This window comes from Mixophyes fleayi, chromosome 4 (genome assembly GCF_038048845.1).
Source record: "Mixophyes fleayi isolate aMixFle1 chromosome 4, aMixFle1.hap1, whole genome shotgun sequence".
Classification (NCBI taxonomy): Eukaryota; Metazoa; Chordata; class Amphibia; order Anura; family Limnodynastidae; genus Mixophyes; species Mixophyes fleayi.
Window position 1 is genome coordinate 318,222,115 of NC_134405.1, and position 19,722 is coordinate 318,241,836.

At 39.3% G+C, this 19,722-nt stretch overlaps 2 protein-coding genes across 3 annotated transcripts; one reads left to right on the forward strand and one right to left on the reverse strand.

Moving 5' to 3' along the window:
* The first annotated feature begins 2,290 nt into the window (after window positions 1-2,290).
* NIPAL4 (NIPA like domain containing 4) lies at window positions 2,291-9,570 on the forward strand. Of its 2 annotated transcripts, none has more exons than XM_075205390.1 (6): window positions 2,291-2,412; window positions 5,371-5,613; window positions 6,376-6,432; window positions 6,569-6,659; window positions 7,306-7,466; window positions 8,100-9,570. In XM_075205390.1, exons 1-6 carry the CDS (start codon window positions 2,379-2,381, stop codon window positions 8,708-8,710), a joined length of 1,197 nt encoding a protein of 398 aa, XP_075061491.1. In that variant the 5' UTR covers window positions 2,291-2,378; the 3' UTR covers window positions 8,711-9,570. The 2 variants fall into 2 exon arrangements, with proteins under 2 accessions (XP_075061491.1, XP_075061490.1); XM_075205389.1 differs by lacking the exon at window positions 2,291-2,412 and adding an exon at window positions 4,762-4,846.
* Window positions 9,571-10,219: 649 nt separating this feature from the next.
* Window positions 10,220-18,612, reverse strand: THG1L (tRNA-histidine guanylyltransferase 1 like). Its single transcript, XM_075210150.1, has 6 exons — window positions 18,396-18,612; window positions 15,593-15,769; window positions 12,649-12,818; window positions 11,737-11,825; window positions 11,196-11,303; window positions 10,220-10,533 (listed from the first exon to the last, which is right to left on the reverse strand). The coding sequence occupies exons 1-6, from the start codon at window positions 18,578-18,580 to the stop codon at window positions 10,375-10,377; spliced, it is 888 nt and encodes a 295-aa protein (XP_075066251.1). The 5' UTR covers window positions 18,581-18,612; the 3' UTR covers window positions 10,220-10,374.
* Window positions 18,613-19,722: the final 1,110 nt, after the last annotated feature.

Here is a 19,722-nt window from a genome sequence, read left to right on the forward strand (position 1 = left end):
TTTTATTCAGCATTTATGCATTTATTGAGGGAAGGGGGGGGGGGGGGGGGTTCTCTCATTGGGTTACAAAGACAAAGGGGTAGATTTAGCAAACCTTCTTAAAAGGAAAAGTGTAGCCCATAGTAACCAATCAGATTCTAGCTATCATATTCTAGAACATTACCCTTAATTCTCAGCAATAGTTTAAAAAAACAGGCATTTTAAAAACGTGTTAGAAGCTATAACAAACAAATCTGCCAATGAACTAGGGAGGAGCTAGGGGTGCAGGTGAAAGTCTGGATGGTCGCATGTGACCGTAAGGCGGCCTGTTGTCCATCACTATAATAAATAAATGATAGCTAAAATCTGATTTTTTTAGAAGGTTTGATTAATCTACCCCATAATTTTTCATTGCTACAAAAAGACAGAAACATTTCCCATTAGATTATGGCAAAGAACAAAAACGGAAGATTTTATTTTATATTGAAAGCGATGACCAAGCGATTTGTATGTTTCATTCAAATACGTTTTATTTTAAAACGTGCCTGTGCTTTGTATTTTGCTATTGTGGTTCAACATGCCCCTTCCAGTCAATAGTTTCCTGTGCATGCTGAAACTTGTAGTTCTCCTTTATGTCTTTAATTGTTTAAAAGAATGTTCCTAAAATTTTCTTTTAATATGTTTTATTTATTACTTATATAGGAAACTGGTATTTTGAGTTGAACTGGTGGAAGTACCCCTTGTATTTGTCTAATATGCCCCGCACCACATACCACAGGGTAAGTAGATCTAGGGGTAAATGTATCAAGCTGGGAAAACGCCGCAGATCGCAGGCGATTTTGCCGTCTAAGCAGCAGGATTTACAGTCCAAGGGTGAAAACCCAGAGCATTGGCCATGTGTGGCATTATCAAAAGCCCTAAATCACGTGATTTATCTTATATCCATGGTACCCACCTGGCAGGGGTAAAAGAAGGGGCCCAATGCTACTCAGCATCAGGCTCAGTCCTTTGAGGTCACCAAAAAATGTTTGGGCCCCCCGTACTTAGAGATCCTCATGTTACCCCTGGCTCTTGGGTACCAGGGAAATAAAATAAACTATGTACCCCCTTGTATTTAAAAATAAATGATTGTTCTCCTTGTATTAAATATCAAATGACTGTACCCTCTTGTCCTAAATACGAAATTATTATTTTGTATATATTATTTTGTATATTATTGAGTCCCTACATTTTTCTCTAGTTCAGTGTTATTAAAAAGATGTGACGTGAAAATTAGTTAATGGCCGGTAAGCCTGTTTCCTTAATAGCCAATCAGGAACGGTCTCTTGTCTCAAGGATTTAAGGGAGCAATAATATACGAAACAATAATGCAGACAAAATAATTATATTACTGCTTTATTATTCTGACCTGACAAAATATCACGCTACATGCACTAAAGCCTTTTATAGGCATAATAATTAGAGAACCTGGAAGTATTTGGAAGAACGTGTAGATATATGTATATCTAGAAAGTGTGTGTGTGTGTGTGTGTGTGTGTGTGTGTGTGTGTGTGTGTGTGTGTGTGTGTGTGTGTGTGTGTGTGTGTGTGTGTGTGTGTGTGTGTGTGTGTGTGTGTGTGTGTGTGTGTGTGTGTGTGTCACATACAACATAAATAGATTTAATATCACTTGCATATTGAAGCTGATTTTTATTAAGAACTTGATAAATTGATCGTTATCAAAAATTAACACCCACCATCAGCCCAGTTGTTTTTAATGCTTTTAATATATATATATTTTTTGTTAATATATAATTTTTTAAAACTCTTTTTATTTATGTTAAATAACAAAATGGACAAGTCACTTCAATTGTATAGAAATATAAGTTATTTTGTAAATGTCTGTTTTTACCCGGGTTGGTCACTAACAGTCCTGTGAGTAGACTTATATGATCCCTAACCTTGTACCTCTTATCACTAATAGCCTAGGATTTCATGATATATCGTTGTAACTGTTACTGACTATACTGCTATGAGAGCACCCAAATATGCAAATACAAAATATTGAGTACATATGTAATGTAAGTAGTTCAGGGTTAATACATTATCTCTGATCTCTAGTCCAGAGAGCTTATTCACACTTTCTTTAAAGAAAAAAAAAGTCGTGATAACTATTGTGTGTGATTTGTTAATAACATCAGCGTGAACAATAGTGATTGGGATAATCTCTTAGTGGGATATAAGAGACATGATACTGAGAGGGAGGGGAGATACTAGTTAGAGGTGTATTTAAAGGAAGGAGTGGCCTGGCCCTATAGTCTGCTCTAAGTCTCTCCTCACACATCAGGTGAGGGCGGTGTAGAGGAACATTTAAATCTTGGCTCTGAGATGCCCAGTATCTGATAACCCAGAGATCACTACATGGCTGCCCCATCCAACCACAACTGTGCCAATGGTGAGTAATACAGACCACTCAGCCACAGAATGCTGTGAGTGTAGACTCATTAACTTACCTGTGGTGCAATGCATGAACTTTTTTGTTTCTTGCTAAATGTTTTATTAAGTTGTGGAAAAGTGTTGTGTTTTTATTTGTTTTTGTTTTGGTTTTTTTGTTTGAACATTTAATATTTTTAGCTAGTATTTTTTTTTTTTTTTTGTGTGTGTATGTAAATTCTATTAATGTATCAGAATGTTTGGAAGTCAATCGTTGTCATGTGACCTTGTACTAGCAGAATAAAAAAGGAATGATTAGCTTGTTACTGGAGCTCTGGAGTATATTGTGTAGTTGTTTCAGTGATTATATCTTGCTGGGATCTCTGGAAGTGGCAATGTGTGTGTGTCTTTGTGTGTCTTTGTGTGCTGACCTGGGAGAGGGGAGAACTTGTTGGGAGGGTTATGTGTCCTTGGAAGTGTTTGGTTTTCTAATTGTCTCAGACCCCACAGCACCTGTAACCTGAGTCTGGATGTGTCTGAGCTTAGATCATCCACATTCCAGCTACAGCTGCATTTAAACTGATTTTATTTTGGATTCTTATAATTAGAAAAAAGTGGTTTTCTTTACTAATAGAATTTTTTTTTTTTTTCTTGCATAATTTGGGGAAAACATGATTCATTGTTGCTGTTCTAAGTATTAGTCTGCTGCACATGTTTAGTATATTGTTGCAGGGTGTATTTAGTGTTGTACTAACACAAGTCATTGACAGTAGTAACATCCTGCTGTAACCTGACCCGGACAGATTACACTCCAACCAAGTGTCATATTTTTGTCCAAAGAAGTTTTGATTAATTGGCACTAGGGGAAATGCTATTTAACCAGACAATAACATAGTATTTAGTTAAGTCAAAAATGTAAGATGGTATTGCTGTACATAGGAAAAAAAATAGTCAACAAGTTGTTTTTATAATTTTGATGCTAGCTACTACTGTCTTCCTGATGTGTTAATATCAAATTCCCTTTGCTCCCCCAACCCCCTTTTTCCCTCCTCTGAGGTGTCTTCTGATATATGAAAACTACAGTACATAAAGATTTTCTTCTTTGATACAGATTTTATTTACTAGAAGTATATAAATATATTGATACTAGATAGTATTGGGTATTGGTTTTTGGTTTTGTTTTTTTAAATAAAGCATCAACTCCTGTAGCTACATTTATAGAAGTTCATCTATTTTCTATATTAAAAAAAGTTAATATTTTCTCACTGTACCTCTGTGTATAGATAATTGGAGGTAGATGCTACCTTGCAAGCTTTTACTCGATCTTTGTTACAAGTCAATGCTTGTCTGTAAATCAATTTCTAGACTAAGAGTTTTTAAATAGACAATAATTTTTGCTTTGCAATATGGTAAGCTATTATAAAACCTAATCACTTTATGGGGACCTATAAGTCCCTTCTGGCTGACTGGAAATGGGTTTATGGTTCTGTTGTACTAACATCCTGCTAATACCTTCATCAGTGGTTCTAAAATCTATCCACCCTCTCTGAACTTCTAAAATAATCCCTTAGTCCCACAGTGTTCATACTCTGAATGGACAAATATATAGAAAGTCTTTTTATGTACTAGAATATGATGTTACTGCTTGTTTGGCGAACATCTGAATAGGCCTTTGCTTACCTCTTTAAATTCTTCTGTTTATTACATTCATGTGATAAGAATCTGTACATTACACACATGCACACCCTTTCCATTAGCTGAAATTTCAGTATCGGTTTCACTGAAATAACTGGAAAATATTTAATCTGGGAGAGATTCACCTCTAAATTTAGCACTGAGTGTTGGACTCCATCAACCTGGGCTCATTTAATTGCATGAAAAATTTCATTTTGGATTTGGTTGAATGAGTCTGGGTTAATTCTGTTGGAAATGCCGTTCTAAATGTAGAAGCAAATGTCTCTGTGATGAAATGGGTCAGAATACATAAATGATTACACTTCAAAATAAACTTATGGGGGGGACATTAAATGTGCACATTTCATTCAGGGTCTGACTGCTAAAGGGGGCCCTTGAAGAGGGAAAAGAGAGATTTTTTTTTTTTTTTTCTTTAGGGATGGGGGATAGGAATGGCCCAGGTTACACTGGGTATACATGGGCAAACCGAGGGGGGGGGGGGGGGTTCTAGTGCCTGGAAACCCCCCTCCAAGCCTGGGGCACTGTATAATTGTGGTGGCTGGACCCTACCCCCAGCTTCACATGGGTCTGCTTGGAAAGGGAGCGCTGCACCTAACAGTAGTGCACACAGCATTGTCCATGTATTTTATGGGGATAGGAAGAGTTGGAGAGCAGCCAAGCACTGTCTAATATTATAGCCACGCCCCCATGCATGCTGGTCACACCCACTGGTGGCGTGGTTTGGAAACCCCCTCTACAAATCCTGCAATGGCCCCTGCCTGGTATACTCTCCGGAGGGAGGGCATGTTGTGCCCCCAGTGTGGTGTGGCCACGCCCACCTGCTGTCCCAAATGGAATAATTTAAATGTTGTTCTGTGTGCTGGGCTATACAGTCCTCACAGGGGAAGCTGCACTGAATAGTTGTTAATACATGAAGAGACCATTGGTTGGCAATATAGAATTCTATTTATTTAATGCTTTGCCCTGGCCCAGTTACACTACTGGCTGCTGCCTAGTGCAACATGCCTTTTTTAAAAAAAAATTATTGCTTCTATATTTGATTAGTATATCGGTCCTGATGTTGGGGGAAGGAAGAGTTAAAAATTCAATTTCAATATGACCTATACTTGGGGTTTAAACCTACTGGTTTGAACAGGGCCAAACATACTTGCTGCCCACGTACTTATGTGTTTAATGTCTTTTGTTACAATCCTCAGTCTCCCACTTTGTATTAAGTTCTGTGATTGTTTATTTGCTGATCCACAACCTCCCACATGAACTAACACTTCTGCCACGTTCCCTCCAGGGACTCTGGTGACACTATCCTGCCTGTCACGCCAGGTGATCTGTCAGATCTTGAGTGAGGCTGACCTGTCCACATACCACAACCTGACTCTGGATACCAGCTGGGCCTCTACAGCAAATACCAACTATAATTTCCTCATCGGTGTGGCCCTGGCCGTGTTTTCCAGCTTACTCATTGGCGGCAGTGTTATACTGAAGAAGAAAGGACTCCTCCGTCTGTCTGGGCATGGGAAGACACGTGCAGGTATGGAAGACCGATTGCTGCGTGCGATACGCCTTATATCAAGAGACTTGTCTAGTTTAGGGTTTGGTGACCTGTAGCTCCTCTACTGTTGTGAAACTACAAGTTCCAGCATGCACTGCTCAGGCACCTGCCCACCTGCAGTGTAATGCCTAGTGGTTAGCAGTTCTGCCTCACAGAACTGGGGTCATGAGCTCAATTCCTGACCATGGCCTTATCTGTGAGGAGTTTGTATGTTCTCCCCGTGTTTGCTTGGGTTTCCTCTGGGTGCTCCGGTTTCCTCCCACACTCCAAAAACATACCGGTAGGTTAATTGGCTGCTATCAAAATAGACCTGTGTGTATGTTAGGTTGTAAGCGCCAATGGGGCAGGGACTGATGTGAATGAGTTCTCTGTACAGCGCTGCGGAATTAGTGGCGCTATATAAATAGCTGATGACGATACTGCAGACCTGTTCACCTTTTTGCCTCTTTGAAAGTGGCTTTAATGTAGCCAAACTTTTGGCTTTTGGATGCCTATATAAAAGGGGATGTTCAGTGTGTACTGTTATAAGAAAAAACTGAATGGCTCAACCATGACACAGTTATACATGTTGTGTTGTAACGGATGATGTCGCGTAAATCTGAAAGCTTGGCTGCATTAATGCTGTGTTCATAGTAAGGAAAGTGGGACTTATTGTTTTCCCTCCATGAACAACTATGGAGTGTAATTGAACAATGCTGTTGTGTTGCACCTTTTGAGACCTGATTATTATCTACCTTGCAGGTGCTGGAGGACACGGCTACCTGAGAGACTGGTTATGGTGGGCTGGACTTCTAACGAGTAAGCTTAAAATACTAAAACGCTGTTGTCTATTTACATTGTTTGATTTATCTTTTACATGTGAAGTGTTCAGAGCTCCAGTTTATATTCTGCTTTTTATCTCCTGTCCTGATTTATTTTTATTATGTAATTGCAGTGGGAGGAGGGGAAGCTGCAAATTTTGCTGCTTACGCCTTTGCAGCAGCTACTATTGTCACCCCACTGGGGGCTCTCAGTGTCCTGATCAGGTAATGTCATACATGGGGTGAAGCTTATTCTTGTACTAACAAACTGTATAGTCCCAGTATCCTATTTAAGGACAACTGTGTGTGTACCGATTAGATAGTTTCATATAGCGTTGGATATCGTTGTGTAACATAACAAAACAGGTTTTTCCAATAACATTTGGTGCCCTAGTTTTACGTCCCTCCTCTTCCAGATGGTGTTTAAGTCCTTTTAGACTAAATGGTCCTGAAGTGACCTTATCAGGCAGATACAGAATATTTGGTAATCTGGTGACTCCATTGGAATGTGTCATGGTCATCTAACAATCAGATTGTGTGATGTGATCATTCAGCCCAGCCACCAAATACCTGTCCAATCTGGCCTTTCAGATGTCTGAATTCGGTTTTTTGACAATGGGATCTCCTTAACAGTAACCTGGCCACCTGATACCCTCCCCCAAAAAACTGTACAGGAGTATCGTAACTGAACATTACAATGTTTAACTACAGTTCAATAGAAACAATCTTAACCCCTCTGTACAACAGGGCGTAACTACATCCTGCTTGTTTAGGAAAAGTGTAATAGTCAAATTACTGAGTAGATCTGTACACCTACCCTCTGCAGATAACTTCTAGAAGTTTGATGTGTTGATGATTTTCTGTTCCGTAGTGCTGTGATGTCCTCTTATCTGCTGGGGGAACGCTTGAACATCTTGGGGAAGTTAGGATGTGCACTCAGCGTGTTAGGGAGCACTGTTCTGGTAATCCATTCCCCTGAGGAGCAAGAGGTGACCACACTAGAAGACATGACTTCAAAGCTTAGAGATCCAGGTATGAGGGCAATGCACACAGGCCACTTGTCTTACGGATGAGTGCTGGTACCAAGAAGGATAGGGCTACTTTGGTCCTCCATTATATATAAAATGTATGTTCTAGTACATCACCAGCCCATCCTACAGTAGACTCCACCACAAAAGCTTCAGGTGAAAAATACTCAAAGCTTCCACAAATGTACAAATACATAAAAACAGAACAAGTTTGACAATGGTGATACAGATGTGAGAGACTGAGGATCGAGAGGGCTCACAGTTCAGAAGATAATGTCTTGTTGGTGTAGACCATGAATCAGGGAACCCAACACAAATATCTTCAGGTCAAACTACACCCCTCACCCCTTGCTAGACTGGACCAGTGATGTATAGAACCCACTTGCTTTTTAACATATTCAAACACGTAAGATATTTTTGTACAAGGAATATAGATAATTATATCTCAAACGTCTATAAATTTACACAACACTTGCAATTTTCTTGTATGAAAGACCTGAGAATACTTTTTTTTGAGATGTAGATCACACTGTCAAAATAAGAAACTGGCAATCTTGAAGGGTTTGTATAATACGACTTTTGATTTTGTTCAGTTAAATATCTTAATATGTTAAGTGTCTTTTTATTTAATCCACAGGTTTTATCATCTACATCAGCCTACTGCTCTGCTGCTGCTTAGTCCTAATCTTCTTTCTCTCGCCTCGTTTTGGCCACACAAACATTCTTGTGTACTTGGCCATTTGTTCCCTCTTGGGCGCCTTCTCAGTGTCTTCCGTCAAAGGCTTGGGCATCGCTGTAAAGGGCCTAATCACTGGCCGACCTGTCGTCCAGCATCCTCTGCCCTGGGTCCTCATACCTATACTAATTGTATCCGTTGTTACCCAGGTTAACTACCTCAACAAATCTCTGGATGTGTTCAATACTTCACTGGTCTTCCCAATTTACTACGTCCTGTTCACAAGTGTGGTAATTACTACGTCTCTCATCCTCTTTAAGGAATGGGTGTCTATGTCTCCCCTGGACGGAGTGGGAGCAGTCTGTGGATTCCTCGTTATCATCCTAGGAGTCTTTATGCTCCATGCTTTTAATAACCTTGATATAAGCCTTAAGAGCCTTCGGGAACAACTGCAGAAAACAGTAACCATTCCCACCCAACAAACCAAAAAAGAGGACAAGATAACTTTAGTAGACAACATGGAGACTGAGTACACCGGCAGTATTCCCAAAGTGTTTGTTATTTACACCTAAACTGTGTTTATGCACCATTCATCCATGGTAAGCTATTATACAGCGTGATTGGAGCAGTTCTTGAATCAAATGTTTAGAATTGTAAACTGACCCTTCTTAGAACACGCAAGATCTCTGACTTGTTAAACAACCGATCAGTTTTTTTTTAAATCGGTTATCTACATAAGCTTTGACAGAAGTCTGTGGAAGATGTTCTCCGGAGAATTGTAGAATGGATCAAACGTCCCTCCTTTCTTCTGGATAATTAGGATGTTGGACCAAAGTTGTTATTTTCAGAGTGACAAGAGATGGAATTGCCTAGATGTGACTGGACTATCGCGTTACAAAGTGTATTTCTGCCAAGCAGGTTGGAATAGTGCATACTAAATACCATTTCTGTATATAGCAAACAAGGTCACCTCAAATGAGGCTGGGACTCCATATAATTTATTTGGCTAGTTTTCACATGTGCATCTAATACGTGATTTTAAAAGCTGTGTTTTTGTTAATTTTATTTAAAGTGTTTTTAATAAGTTGTGTCTTCAACTGTGTGGCACTTTTGAGTGCTTTCTAATTCACTTGTAGTAAGAAAAGCGAGTAGATAAGAAAGATGGGGAGCAGCATTGATGGAATTGTACTGTGTAGACAGCACCTATAGAATTGAATATAACAGTGCCCCCTAGTGTATGGGGGTACTAACGTCTGTTTTAATAGATTCCCACTTTTACTAGTATATGTTTCATGTTAAACAGCCTGTAGAATGCTTATAAAGCTCTGACTTTTAAACTGTTTCAGACATGTTTATAATTAAGAATGCTGCAAAAACTAACTTTATAATATTCCTGTATTTGATTTAACTAAATAAAACGAACTTGCCTATACCCAATGGACAGCATTTTTCTGAAGGCAACTTAGAAACCAAATTATAGTGAATGGACTTTAAGGGTACACTTTATACAGGGAGACCACCTTTAAGAGTTCCAGTCACATGGAGGGGGATTAAAACAAAAAATATCACTCTGGTATCTGTGAGAAACAGATGGAGTTTGAAGAAAGCACTAAAGGAAAAATGAACAATCTAATAATAATTTAGTTTATAAAGTCTTAGTTGCCATGACAACCAGTCACATGACATCGAGTACAGGCTTTAGAATTCTTCACTCCCTTCTGCCATCACATGACCACTGAGGAGCTTTGTTACTGACAGCATGTTGCACTCATGACAATACAGAAGTCAAACATTTTTCAACCTATCTACTTAAGTCTGTTTGAAGTCATTTGTCTATAACACGTGTCTAGGTATCTGTCAGCCATTGGAGCCTGCAGGAACACACTGGAGGGCTGCCTAGTGGACAGGTCACACTATTACACTTCAATTGTGGTTTGTAAAACAGTACACACTAATGAAAAATGTAATCTGCCTAATAGGTGTTTAATATTTCTTTAGAGTCACTGTCTTGACAACTGTAGGAAATATTCTACAATGACTTGGGCCAGACTTTATTAATACAATGAAAAATTAAACAAGCGTAGCAAAAACAAAACCTTTATTCTAAAAGACAACTTTAAATAGTTTTATATAATTAAAACAGGTTGGCCCAGTCAAACCCTGTAAGAAAATGTCTTTTGGTCCATACTGGGATGTAAATGTCTCTCTGTACCAGACAAATTGACCAGGCCACCAATCAGCTGTCAGTAAGTATATCTGGATGCTCTTCCCAAAACGTGTCACCGATAACATCACAGTGCAGAATGACAGTCTGACTCCGCAGTCGAGACACCTCCACTTCTTTCTCCTCCGTTTCATCTGGTAACTTTATTACCTTCTTGCTAACTTCATTTACCTAGACAATGTATGAAAACCAGCATTAATTAAACTTAACCAAGACAATTTTCTGTGATCTGATAATTGAGAAATGTTGCTAAATACAATGTAAAGGTATTTTACAGTAATCTTTACCACCAATCATCTGCACAAAGGGAAAAACATTAAAGGTCTTTACACAGCAACCGGATCATAATTCAATCTGGCCACTTGTGTCTGGAGTGAATGACGTGTACGGGGCTGATAGCAGTCATCATTGCAGTGTTTGTTAGGATCATTCCCTGAATTTTTTTAAAAAAAATTGAGGGACCAATGATACTGCAGCTTGTGGTCAACATTTAACCGAATTTTATGCACTTCCTTCAACTACAGATCGCTACTCAATAGCTTAAAGAAAGGTGAGTGTTCTGTGTACAGATGGACCAATCCGATGTCCTCTTTTCCTGTACTGAATACACCCCCCCCCCTTTCACATCTCTTCAAACAGATGACTAAGCAGTGATCTCTCCTAATCTGTACACTAAAGAGATCCAAAGCAAGTTTGATTTAATAGAACTAGTACAATAATTATTACAATCATTTTGTATGCGTCTATTAGCTTTGCTTAGCACAAGACGACCGATTCCGTTTCAGCCATCTCCATTTCACAAAGCACCCGTTCCATGCCAATTGCTTCCTTACCTTCTTCCATATGATGACTGATCCTTTCCTGAATAGAAGAGGCTCATTGTTGTAGTTGATGTTGAACTCTGAAAACAGTATTTCATTCTTATCAGCGGAAAGTGTTCCCTATGGTGATTAAGGAGACAAGTAGAAGGCTTATTAATCTAGTGCACTTGGAATCACAAGTCATAGCAGGAGGTGAGCTGGGTCACCCATGAATCAAGTACAAGGGAAGGAAGAGAGGACAACTACATAATAACCTTGGGCAGCGTAACATATGTCATTTGCTGAACATTCACATTGGCATATGAGGCTTTATAATTTCAGCTTTTTGTCTTCTATAAGCAATATATACTTTTTAAATATTTTAGGCCACTATAGTTTAACAAATGCTAAAGAAAAGGGGATATCCAGCTCTGTTTAGGATGAAACATGTGATGCTTAACAATGACATTGTATCTCAAGTCATTACCCTGTACTATTTAACACCATGTACCCACAAATCAAAGGCCAGGAATAAATACACTGGAGATTGGTTACATGAATGTGCCAGTCTTACCCGCAGCTTCTCCTGAGCTTGCTGTGAAGTTAGTCCTCCCTTCTGTACCAGCATCCAGAACACGGTATTGTACAAATTATTAATGTGACCTGCAGAATTATGTAACAAAGAAAAAAAATGAACAAAAGCATGTAGACAAATACAATTAACAACACAGGCACTAGTACTTTTTCTTTGTGCTAATGGTACCTGTATATGTTGTTTCTACTTTTAATTCAGGACAAATGTTGATATAGTATAATAATTTAGCAGTATTTTTTATATACAAAATGGTCAGTAAAATTATATCCAAGAATTGGTTATCGTGGTTATGACTTTCTCCAGCTTTAGAATTTCAGTTAAGTCTTTTTATATCCTGCAGAGGGCGCTGCTGCAGTTCATAAAGAGGCTTAGTGGTCGCTTTACTAAAAAGGAAAAGTGGAGGTGTTGCCCATAGCAACCAATCAGATTCTAGCTGTCATTTATCTTGTCCATGCTAGAAAATGATAGGCAGAATCTGATTGGTTGCTATGGGCAACACCTCCCCTTTTCCTGTTTAAAAGTTTTTAGTAAATCAACCCCTGGTCTGCAACTAAAATATCTTCACCAATAGCAACAATACATAGAATAGCTGAATTTCAAAAATACTTAATATAATCAAAACTGAAATTGTAATAGTGCTGTCTAAATAGATTTAATAGTACACAACACGTAAAAATTGTGTTATTCACATTTCATCAGTCACATACAGAGAGTGGAGGCAGGTATTTCGTGCGCCAATGACGTCCCATAAGGTCATTAGTTCCTAGTGAGTTGGCAGCTGCATTCTTCAGAATATTGGTTCATCTTACAAGATGGCCGCCTCCAATGACTGTAGGTGACAGACGCACTGTAATTAAAGGGCGACAAGTTCACTTTAAAACGGCTCCTTACAGTCAGCCTGTCTCCAGCTGAGGTAATCCTTAAGGTTCTGCTCGCTGGGGTACAACACGACTCTCCCATCAAATCCGGGGGGACAGAGGATGGGCTGGTCCGGGAAGAATTCCTTCCAGTAGAAGACGTAGCTGGAGGCAAACTGTGAGACCACGTGCGTCATAAACTTGCTTACAAGTAGGGGGAAAAAAAAGAGGAGAAAACAAAATTGCACAACTGTAACAAAGTTGTCCCGAGAGTTTAATCGCTGAATTTGTATTACTTATGGAAATCAATATGCACTATTATAGTACATCTATAGTCATTTGTTTTACCTCACAATATCCATGGGCTGGCAAACATGGATCGATGAGCAACTTCCTCCACTAAATATTTATAGGATACATTTATAAGATGGGCTTTTGAGTTCCAAGTTTGATTTCAAACACACGTTTTCCAAATCAAACCAAGTGTGAAATAGAAAATGGTGTCAGTCTGTCTAACTTCTAGATAGTAGGAAGGATACAGTCTTGTGGGGAACGGAAAGACTACGGATGTCAGAGAGCTTTAATGGTCCATTAATGGCTAGAGTCGCTGACCACAGATTTCAGGAGTCTCAAATAAATATAATACAGATGTGCGCACAATTCTAATTCAAATCCCAGAATCGAGGAGATGGGTTACAAACACTGCTGTTCACTAATCTGCTGGGTGAAAAACAACATGTAAGCAGTTTCTCTGCACACTAAGGGGTATAGTTACTAAACTGCGGGTTTCAAAAAGTGGAGATGTTGCCCACAGCAACCAATCAGATTCTAGCTGTCATTTTATAGAATGTACTAAATAAATGACAGCTAGAATCCGATTGGTTACTATAGGTCCATGTGCCCACTGATGTATATACGTTGCATGCGACTGGAAAAACTTGTATTTGCATAGTAAAATAAAACTCACTCTATTCCATTTTAGCTAATAATTGCTTCAGCCTACGGTTAAGTTGCTACTTTTTTTTTTGGGCGTATTTTGAAGTTGTGTAATGTGTGAACCGAGAATGTTTATACTAAATCGGTGTATTTAAAAAAAAAAAAATGAATATCTATTTCTTTTGGTACTTTTCCAGATATGACTTTCGGATCTTATTTATTTCAGCATTGGGAGATTTAGTGTAACCTGTGATGTGTCATCCACTGTTAGATCAGGGTTACACAGGATCTATCAGTGCTGACAGTGGAGAGAAATCTCCCAGGCAGGTATACCAGCTGCAACATGTGCTTTAGTATGAAGTCCTACAAGTTAATTTTTAACACTGTGTACAGAGGAAGGGGGGGGGAGGGGGCGGGAGGGGGTTTGGAGGCCACATGAAGGAAAACATGGGTTTATTCTGGTAGTACGCCACACAGCACAAAACATACGCTAATCCCCCTCAAACAAATAAAGTAACCTACAATCCTTCAAAATGGACCAGTTACTAATTTATATTCTACTCTTAAAGATTAGAATTTCTTACAAGATAAATGCATTCATGCTTCATGTCTTTTAGATATATCTAGTCAGAATAAGTGTTCTGTTGCCATAGAAACAGCTTTGGTTTCCTCTATGTTGTTCTACGTCACTGTTTCCCAACTCCAGTCCTCAGGGACCCCTAATAGTGCAGATTTTCCAGGTCACAGGTGAAATAATTAGGACCACCTGTGGATCTTTAAAAATGTGTCAGTCAGTAATGAATACACCTGTGCTCCAGCAAAGAGATATGGAAAACCTGCACTGTTAGGGGTCCCTGAGGACTGGATTTGGGAAACACTGTTCTAAGTTAACATCGCGTAGCCCAAGCATTGAGCAATAGCTTATGTGTCCAATTTGGTTGCACATGTGGGTGCTCAAATTGGACATTATAGGACATTTGACATTATCTGGCCACTTGGTCTTGGCCCAAATCAGCTTCAGCTTTAGAGGAGTTTGGTAAAGACTCTGGAAATTACCGAACACACAGGACAATAGAGGTCCGCGTGTACCAACATGCCTAATAATAATCTATACAATGCCCATAAGATTAATATTGGGCTCATCTTGGGGTGACTGCATGGTATCACGTGTGATGCTTACTTTACAATTATAATGTAGGCCCCTAATTCATTACTAGACAGTGATTAGTAAATGTTTTATCTTTCACCACATCATAAATGTATTCCAGCAATTATGGTTTCATGTATCTGAATGCAATTTAAGTTTGAAACATAATGTATATTTTACAGTGCTGTAGAATATGATTACATTATATAAAGCAAGGTCGATTATATGACTGATAAGTAAAGAGTACATAAAAGGTACCAGATTTCAATCTTGGGGCCAACAGGGTGGCTTAGTGGTTAGCACTTCTGCCTCACAGCCCTGGGGTCATGAGTTCAATGCCCGACCATGGTCTTATGTGTGTGGTTTGTATGTTCTCCCCGTGTTTGCGTGGATTTCCTCCCACACTCCAAAAACATACTAGTAGGTTAATTGGCTGCTATCAAAATTGACCCTAGTCTCCTTCTCTGTCTGTGTGTGTATGTTAGGGAATTTAGACACTAAGCCCCAATGGGGCAGGGACTGATGTGAGTGAGTTCTCTGTACAGCGCTGCGGAATCAGTGGCGCTATATAAATAAATGGTGGTGATGATGATGAGAAAGATCAATGCTAATGTTATTGTGCACTGAACATTTGGCCGGCCAAGGCAACAATACCAAAACCCCATATTGTTCTCTACAAACCAGTCACTGTGGTTGCACTGCATTCATTAGTAGCAGGCCAGGTTATACCTAGATAATAAGAGAATAATGATGATGGAAGAATGGAACCATCTGAAGTCACAATGTTCTATGAGGTCTCTGCAGTGTAAAGGAGCTGACCTGCTATATGTACCTTTCTGTTCAGTAAAGGTTTCACAGTCTGTGATAAACAGTGGCAGAATAGGGATTGACTGACCTCGCCCGCCTCTTGTACCAGTTACATTTCTTGTGAAAGACGAAGCTGTATTCATCGCTTTGCCCGTAAGCCAGACAGATGTCTTTTAGTTCATCCATCACGTTCTGGGCACAACGGTTCATGAGCTGCAGAGCGCGGGCATCGTTGGGTTTGACGAACTTGTGCTGTTCAGAGAATCTATGAAAGAAAGAGAAGGCAACAAAGGAAGAGTTACCCTTAGAAGGTGGGAACCAGTTATTGTTGGGTAATGGCATGTGTCACTTTCGTCTTTCACTGGTATAACAGCAAATGAATGGGAGGCTTCAAATCTGTTTTACTGTGCACACTTCAAGTCATCATTTCTTTAAGCTCTCCCGTAAGCCTGGGTGTTATTTTTTTAAAAAAGAACATTAAAGAAGTCTTGCATGGAATTTGTCATTAGCCATTTCAGAGTAAAGTCTATCTTAGAAACTGGATTATAAAGCATTTTCACATAAAACATTGTTTTAAAAATATCAAAACTATTTTAACGTAAAACCCAACTTGTATCATGACTTATTTTAAACTGATAGCTATCAAAACCCTATGGCTAAAAAACGGTTATAAGATACAGCATATCAGATACTTAATCTCTTGGCACCAAGTAGTTTCACAATCTTTAGGACAAGGGTGACAAAAGTCCACTGTGCTGCCAGCATTCAACGTATGAGACTGTACAGGCACAATAGGATGTACGTCAATACACCAACAGGAACCCAGTGCTTGGTATATGGGGTCACCGCTGAAACTAACAGAACACATCAAATCAATGGCATAAAGCAGCCAAGCCAGCATTACTGAGCTATATAACATACCCTAAACTATGCTGTGTTCACTCAGGCGTAATGTAAAACCAGAGCTCGTGTGATTGGATTGTGGTCTCCCTGGTAACAGACTACAGATTTGTGAATACATATACAGAGGCGTTGCAAGTAATATCACTGCAGGCAATATTTTATCATCAAATATCAGCACAACATTAAACAGTGTTTTAGATCTCTAGTAGAGGTTGTATAACTATTTGTGATGAAGGGGAGAGGAAATAATTACACTTCACAATTTAACAAATATATCATGGGAAGAAGTAAATGACCTTACACACTTCAATAACTATAAATATTTGCTCTTTGTGTCCTTAGAATAATTAGAGGCTCCCCTTGAATGAAGTAGATATTGGAACATTGAGCTTAATGAATGGACACCATTTATGAGTTCTCCAATGTATATGTTTAAGCGATTTTTAGGATGTACAACCTCCATTTGTAAATTAATGACTCACTATTAGGTTATACTTCCCTACTTTTATTAGTTGGCTATTGTGCAGTAGTGTGCACTGATATTACTACACTACTGCCCCCCCCCCACCCCCAATGGGTTATGATTGTCAATATACGTAATTTACTTATAGTGTTATTAAATCATGATGCTTATTGTACACAGATTTTCAGTGCCAATATATAGAAACTGGTCCTAATCTCCCTTAAATGCCCAGCACAAAGCTGTTTTACCACTTCTCAGTTATCCAATAATAAAATTAACAGTGGCTGCATGCTTTAAATATTGTTATATTGATTGCTGGTAGTTTGGGACACTATTTAAACCCACTCATGAGAAGTGGTTTTTGACATCTGTCTGCTGTGCATTCCTTACTCCCTCACTTGTCAGTCAATTTTAAATGTTTGTTCATTTTATGGATCAAAGCTTATAGGAAAATAAGTAAAGAGCAAAGTTGTATGTCTATTGGAGTGCCTGAATTCTCTTTTTTAAAGGTTATAAATATCACCCACAAATTGAACATTACTGTACACTGGTTAAGCTTACAATTTTTATTTGTCTTTAATGTTAAGTCTATGCTGTGCAACTGTGTGGGCAGCGTGGTGGCACAGTGATGTGTATTGCATTCTCACAGCTCCAGGGCCACTAGTTTGACACTTGACAGGGCACTAACTATTTGTGCTGCAAAAAATATATTGGTAGGTTAACAGGCTTTGGATAAAAGTGATCCAAGGTTATTTGTGGTTGTGAAATGCTTATTGTTACATTTTAAAGCTGGGTACACAGTACAGAAATTTCGACCAACTTTTTATGCCAAGCGATTTTACATGCGATCGATGTTCCGATCGCTCGGTCCATGGACTGCATACACACTAGCCTTGTTTAGGACGATAAAGGGAAGAGCGGACGTCCCTTTAGCGACTTCTTACAGCCATGTTGTCGTGAGCAATGATCGTAATTTCGTACTCACTGTTGTGGATTGGTCGAAAGTTTATACACACTACACAACGGAAACGAGATTGGAACGAAAATATTAAACGGTACGACCAACCAAATGAGGCGACAATCTTCCATTTGGGCAGACTTTCGACCATCGTGTCACTGCACACACTGACCCAACTTTTAAACGAGCGGTCGTATGTCGACTGTTTTAGCCAATTATTGGACGAAAACAGTGTAGTGTGTAAGCATACAAACCAACAAAATGTTAAACTGAATAGTAACAATTGACTATTAAAGTAATGCACAGCAATACACTGGCCAAGGTTGCATTCAGAATGGACACTGGCCATGGTAAGATGCTCTATGATCATGCAAACACCCTTTCTCCTGAAAACAGATGGTTGTTCAAATGCAAATAGTAAGAATAATGCAGGGCATGCTGGTACTTATAGTTCCACCAATGCTGCAAGGCCTCAGGTTGCCTATACATTTGATGTTTGTATGTCTAGTGACAGCACCCCAGCCACACCCAGCCTGCACGTGGCTCACACTGATCACATGACCTCACCTGTGGAAGTTCCTCCCGTCCACTCTGACCACCACCCAGCAGTGCGGCAGACACGTGTCCTGGACCTCGAAGTGTTTCACGTACTCGAATTTGCTCTTCGCCATCTTTCCACTCTGCCAATGGCGGGCACAGGTGACAGCGGGCGACAACAATCTGCTCAATAGCCCCAGACCAGCTCTATGCATGACCGGAAGCGGAAACCAGACCGACGCTGCCCAGCGACAACTCTATGGTCTCCATGGTAACGGAGCCGCGCAATCGCTTTAGAAACTCTATGGTGCGAAGGGAGCTGTGTGACGTCATAAGATAAGGGCGGAGCAACCCAGCAGTTACAGTGTAACACGTGCAATGTAAATACTAAAACATCAGAACCCAGGACACAGTAATGTTACATTGTAACACCAGGACACAGTAATGTTACATTGTAACACCATAACCCAGGACACAGTAATGTTACATTGTAACACCATAACCCAGGACACAGTAATGTTACATTGTAACACCATAACACAGGACACAGTAATGTTACATTGTAACACCATAACCCAGGACCAGTAATGTTACATTATAACACCATAACCCAGGACACAGTAATGTTACATTATAACACCATAACCCAGGACCAGTAATGTTACATTATAACACCATAACCCAGGACACAGTAATGTTACATTATAACACCATAACCCAGGACACAGTAATGTTACATTATAACACCATAACACCAGGACACAGTAATGTTACATTATAACACCATAACCCAGGACACAGAAATGTTACATTATAACACCATAACCCAGGACACAGTAATGTTACATTATAACACCATAACCCAGGACACAGTAATGTTACATTGTAACACCATAACCCAGGACACAGAAATGTTACATTATAACACCATAACACCAGGACACAGTAATGTTACATTATAACACCATAACACCAGGACACAGTAATGTTACATTATAACACCATAACCCAGGACACAGAAATGTTACATTATAACACCATAACCCAGGACACAGTAATGTTACATTATAACACCATAACCCAGGACACAGTAATGTTACATTATAACACCATAACACCAGGACACAGTAATGTTACATTATAACACCATAACCCAGGACACAGTAATGTTACATTATAACACCATAACCCAGGACACAGTAATGTTACATTATAACACCATAACACCAGGACACAGTAATGTTACATTATAACACCATAACCCAGGACACAGTAATGTTACATTATAACACCATAACACCAGGACACAGTAATGTTACATTATAACACCATAACCCAGGACACAGTAATGTTACAT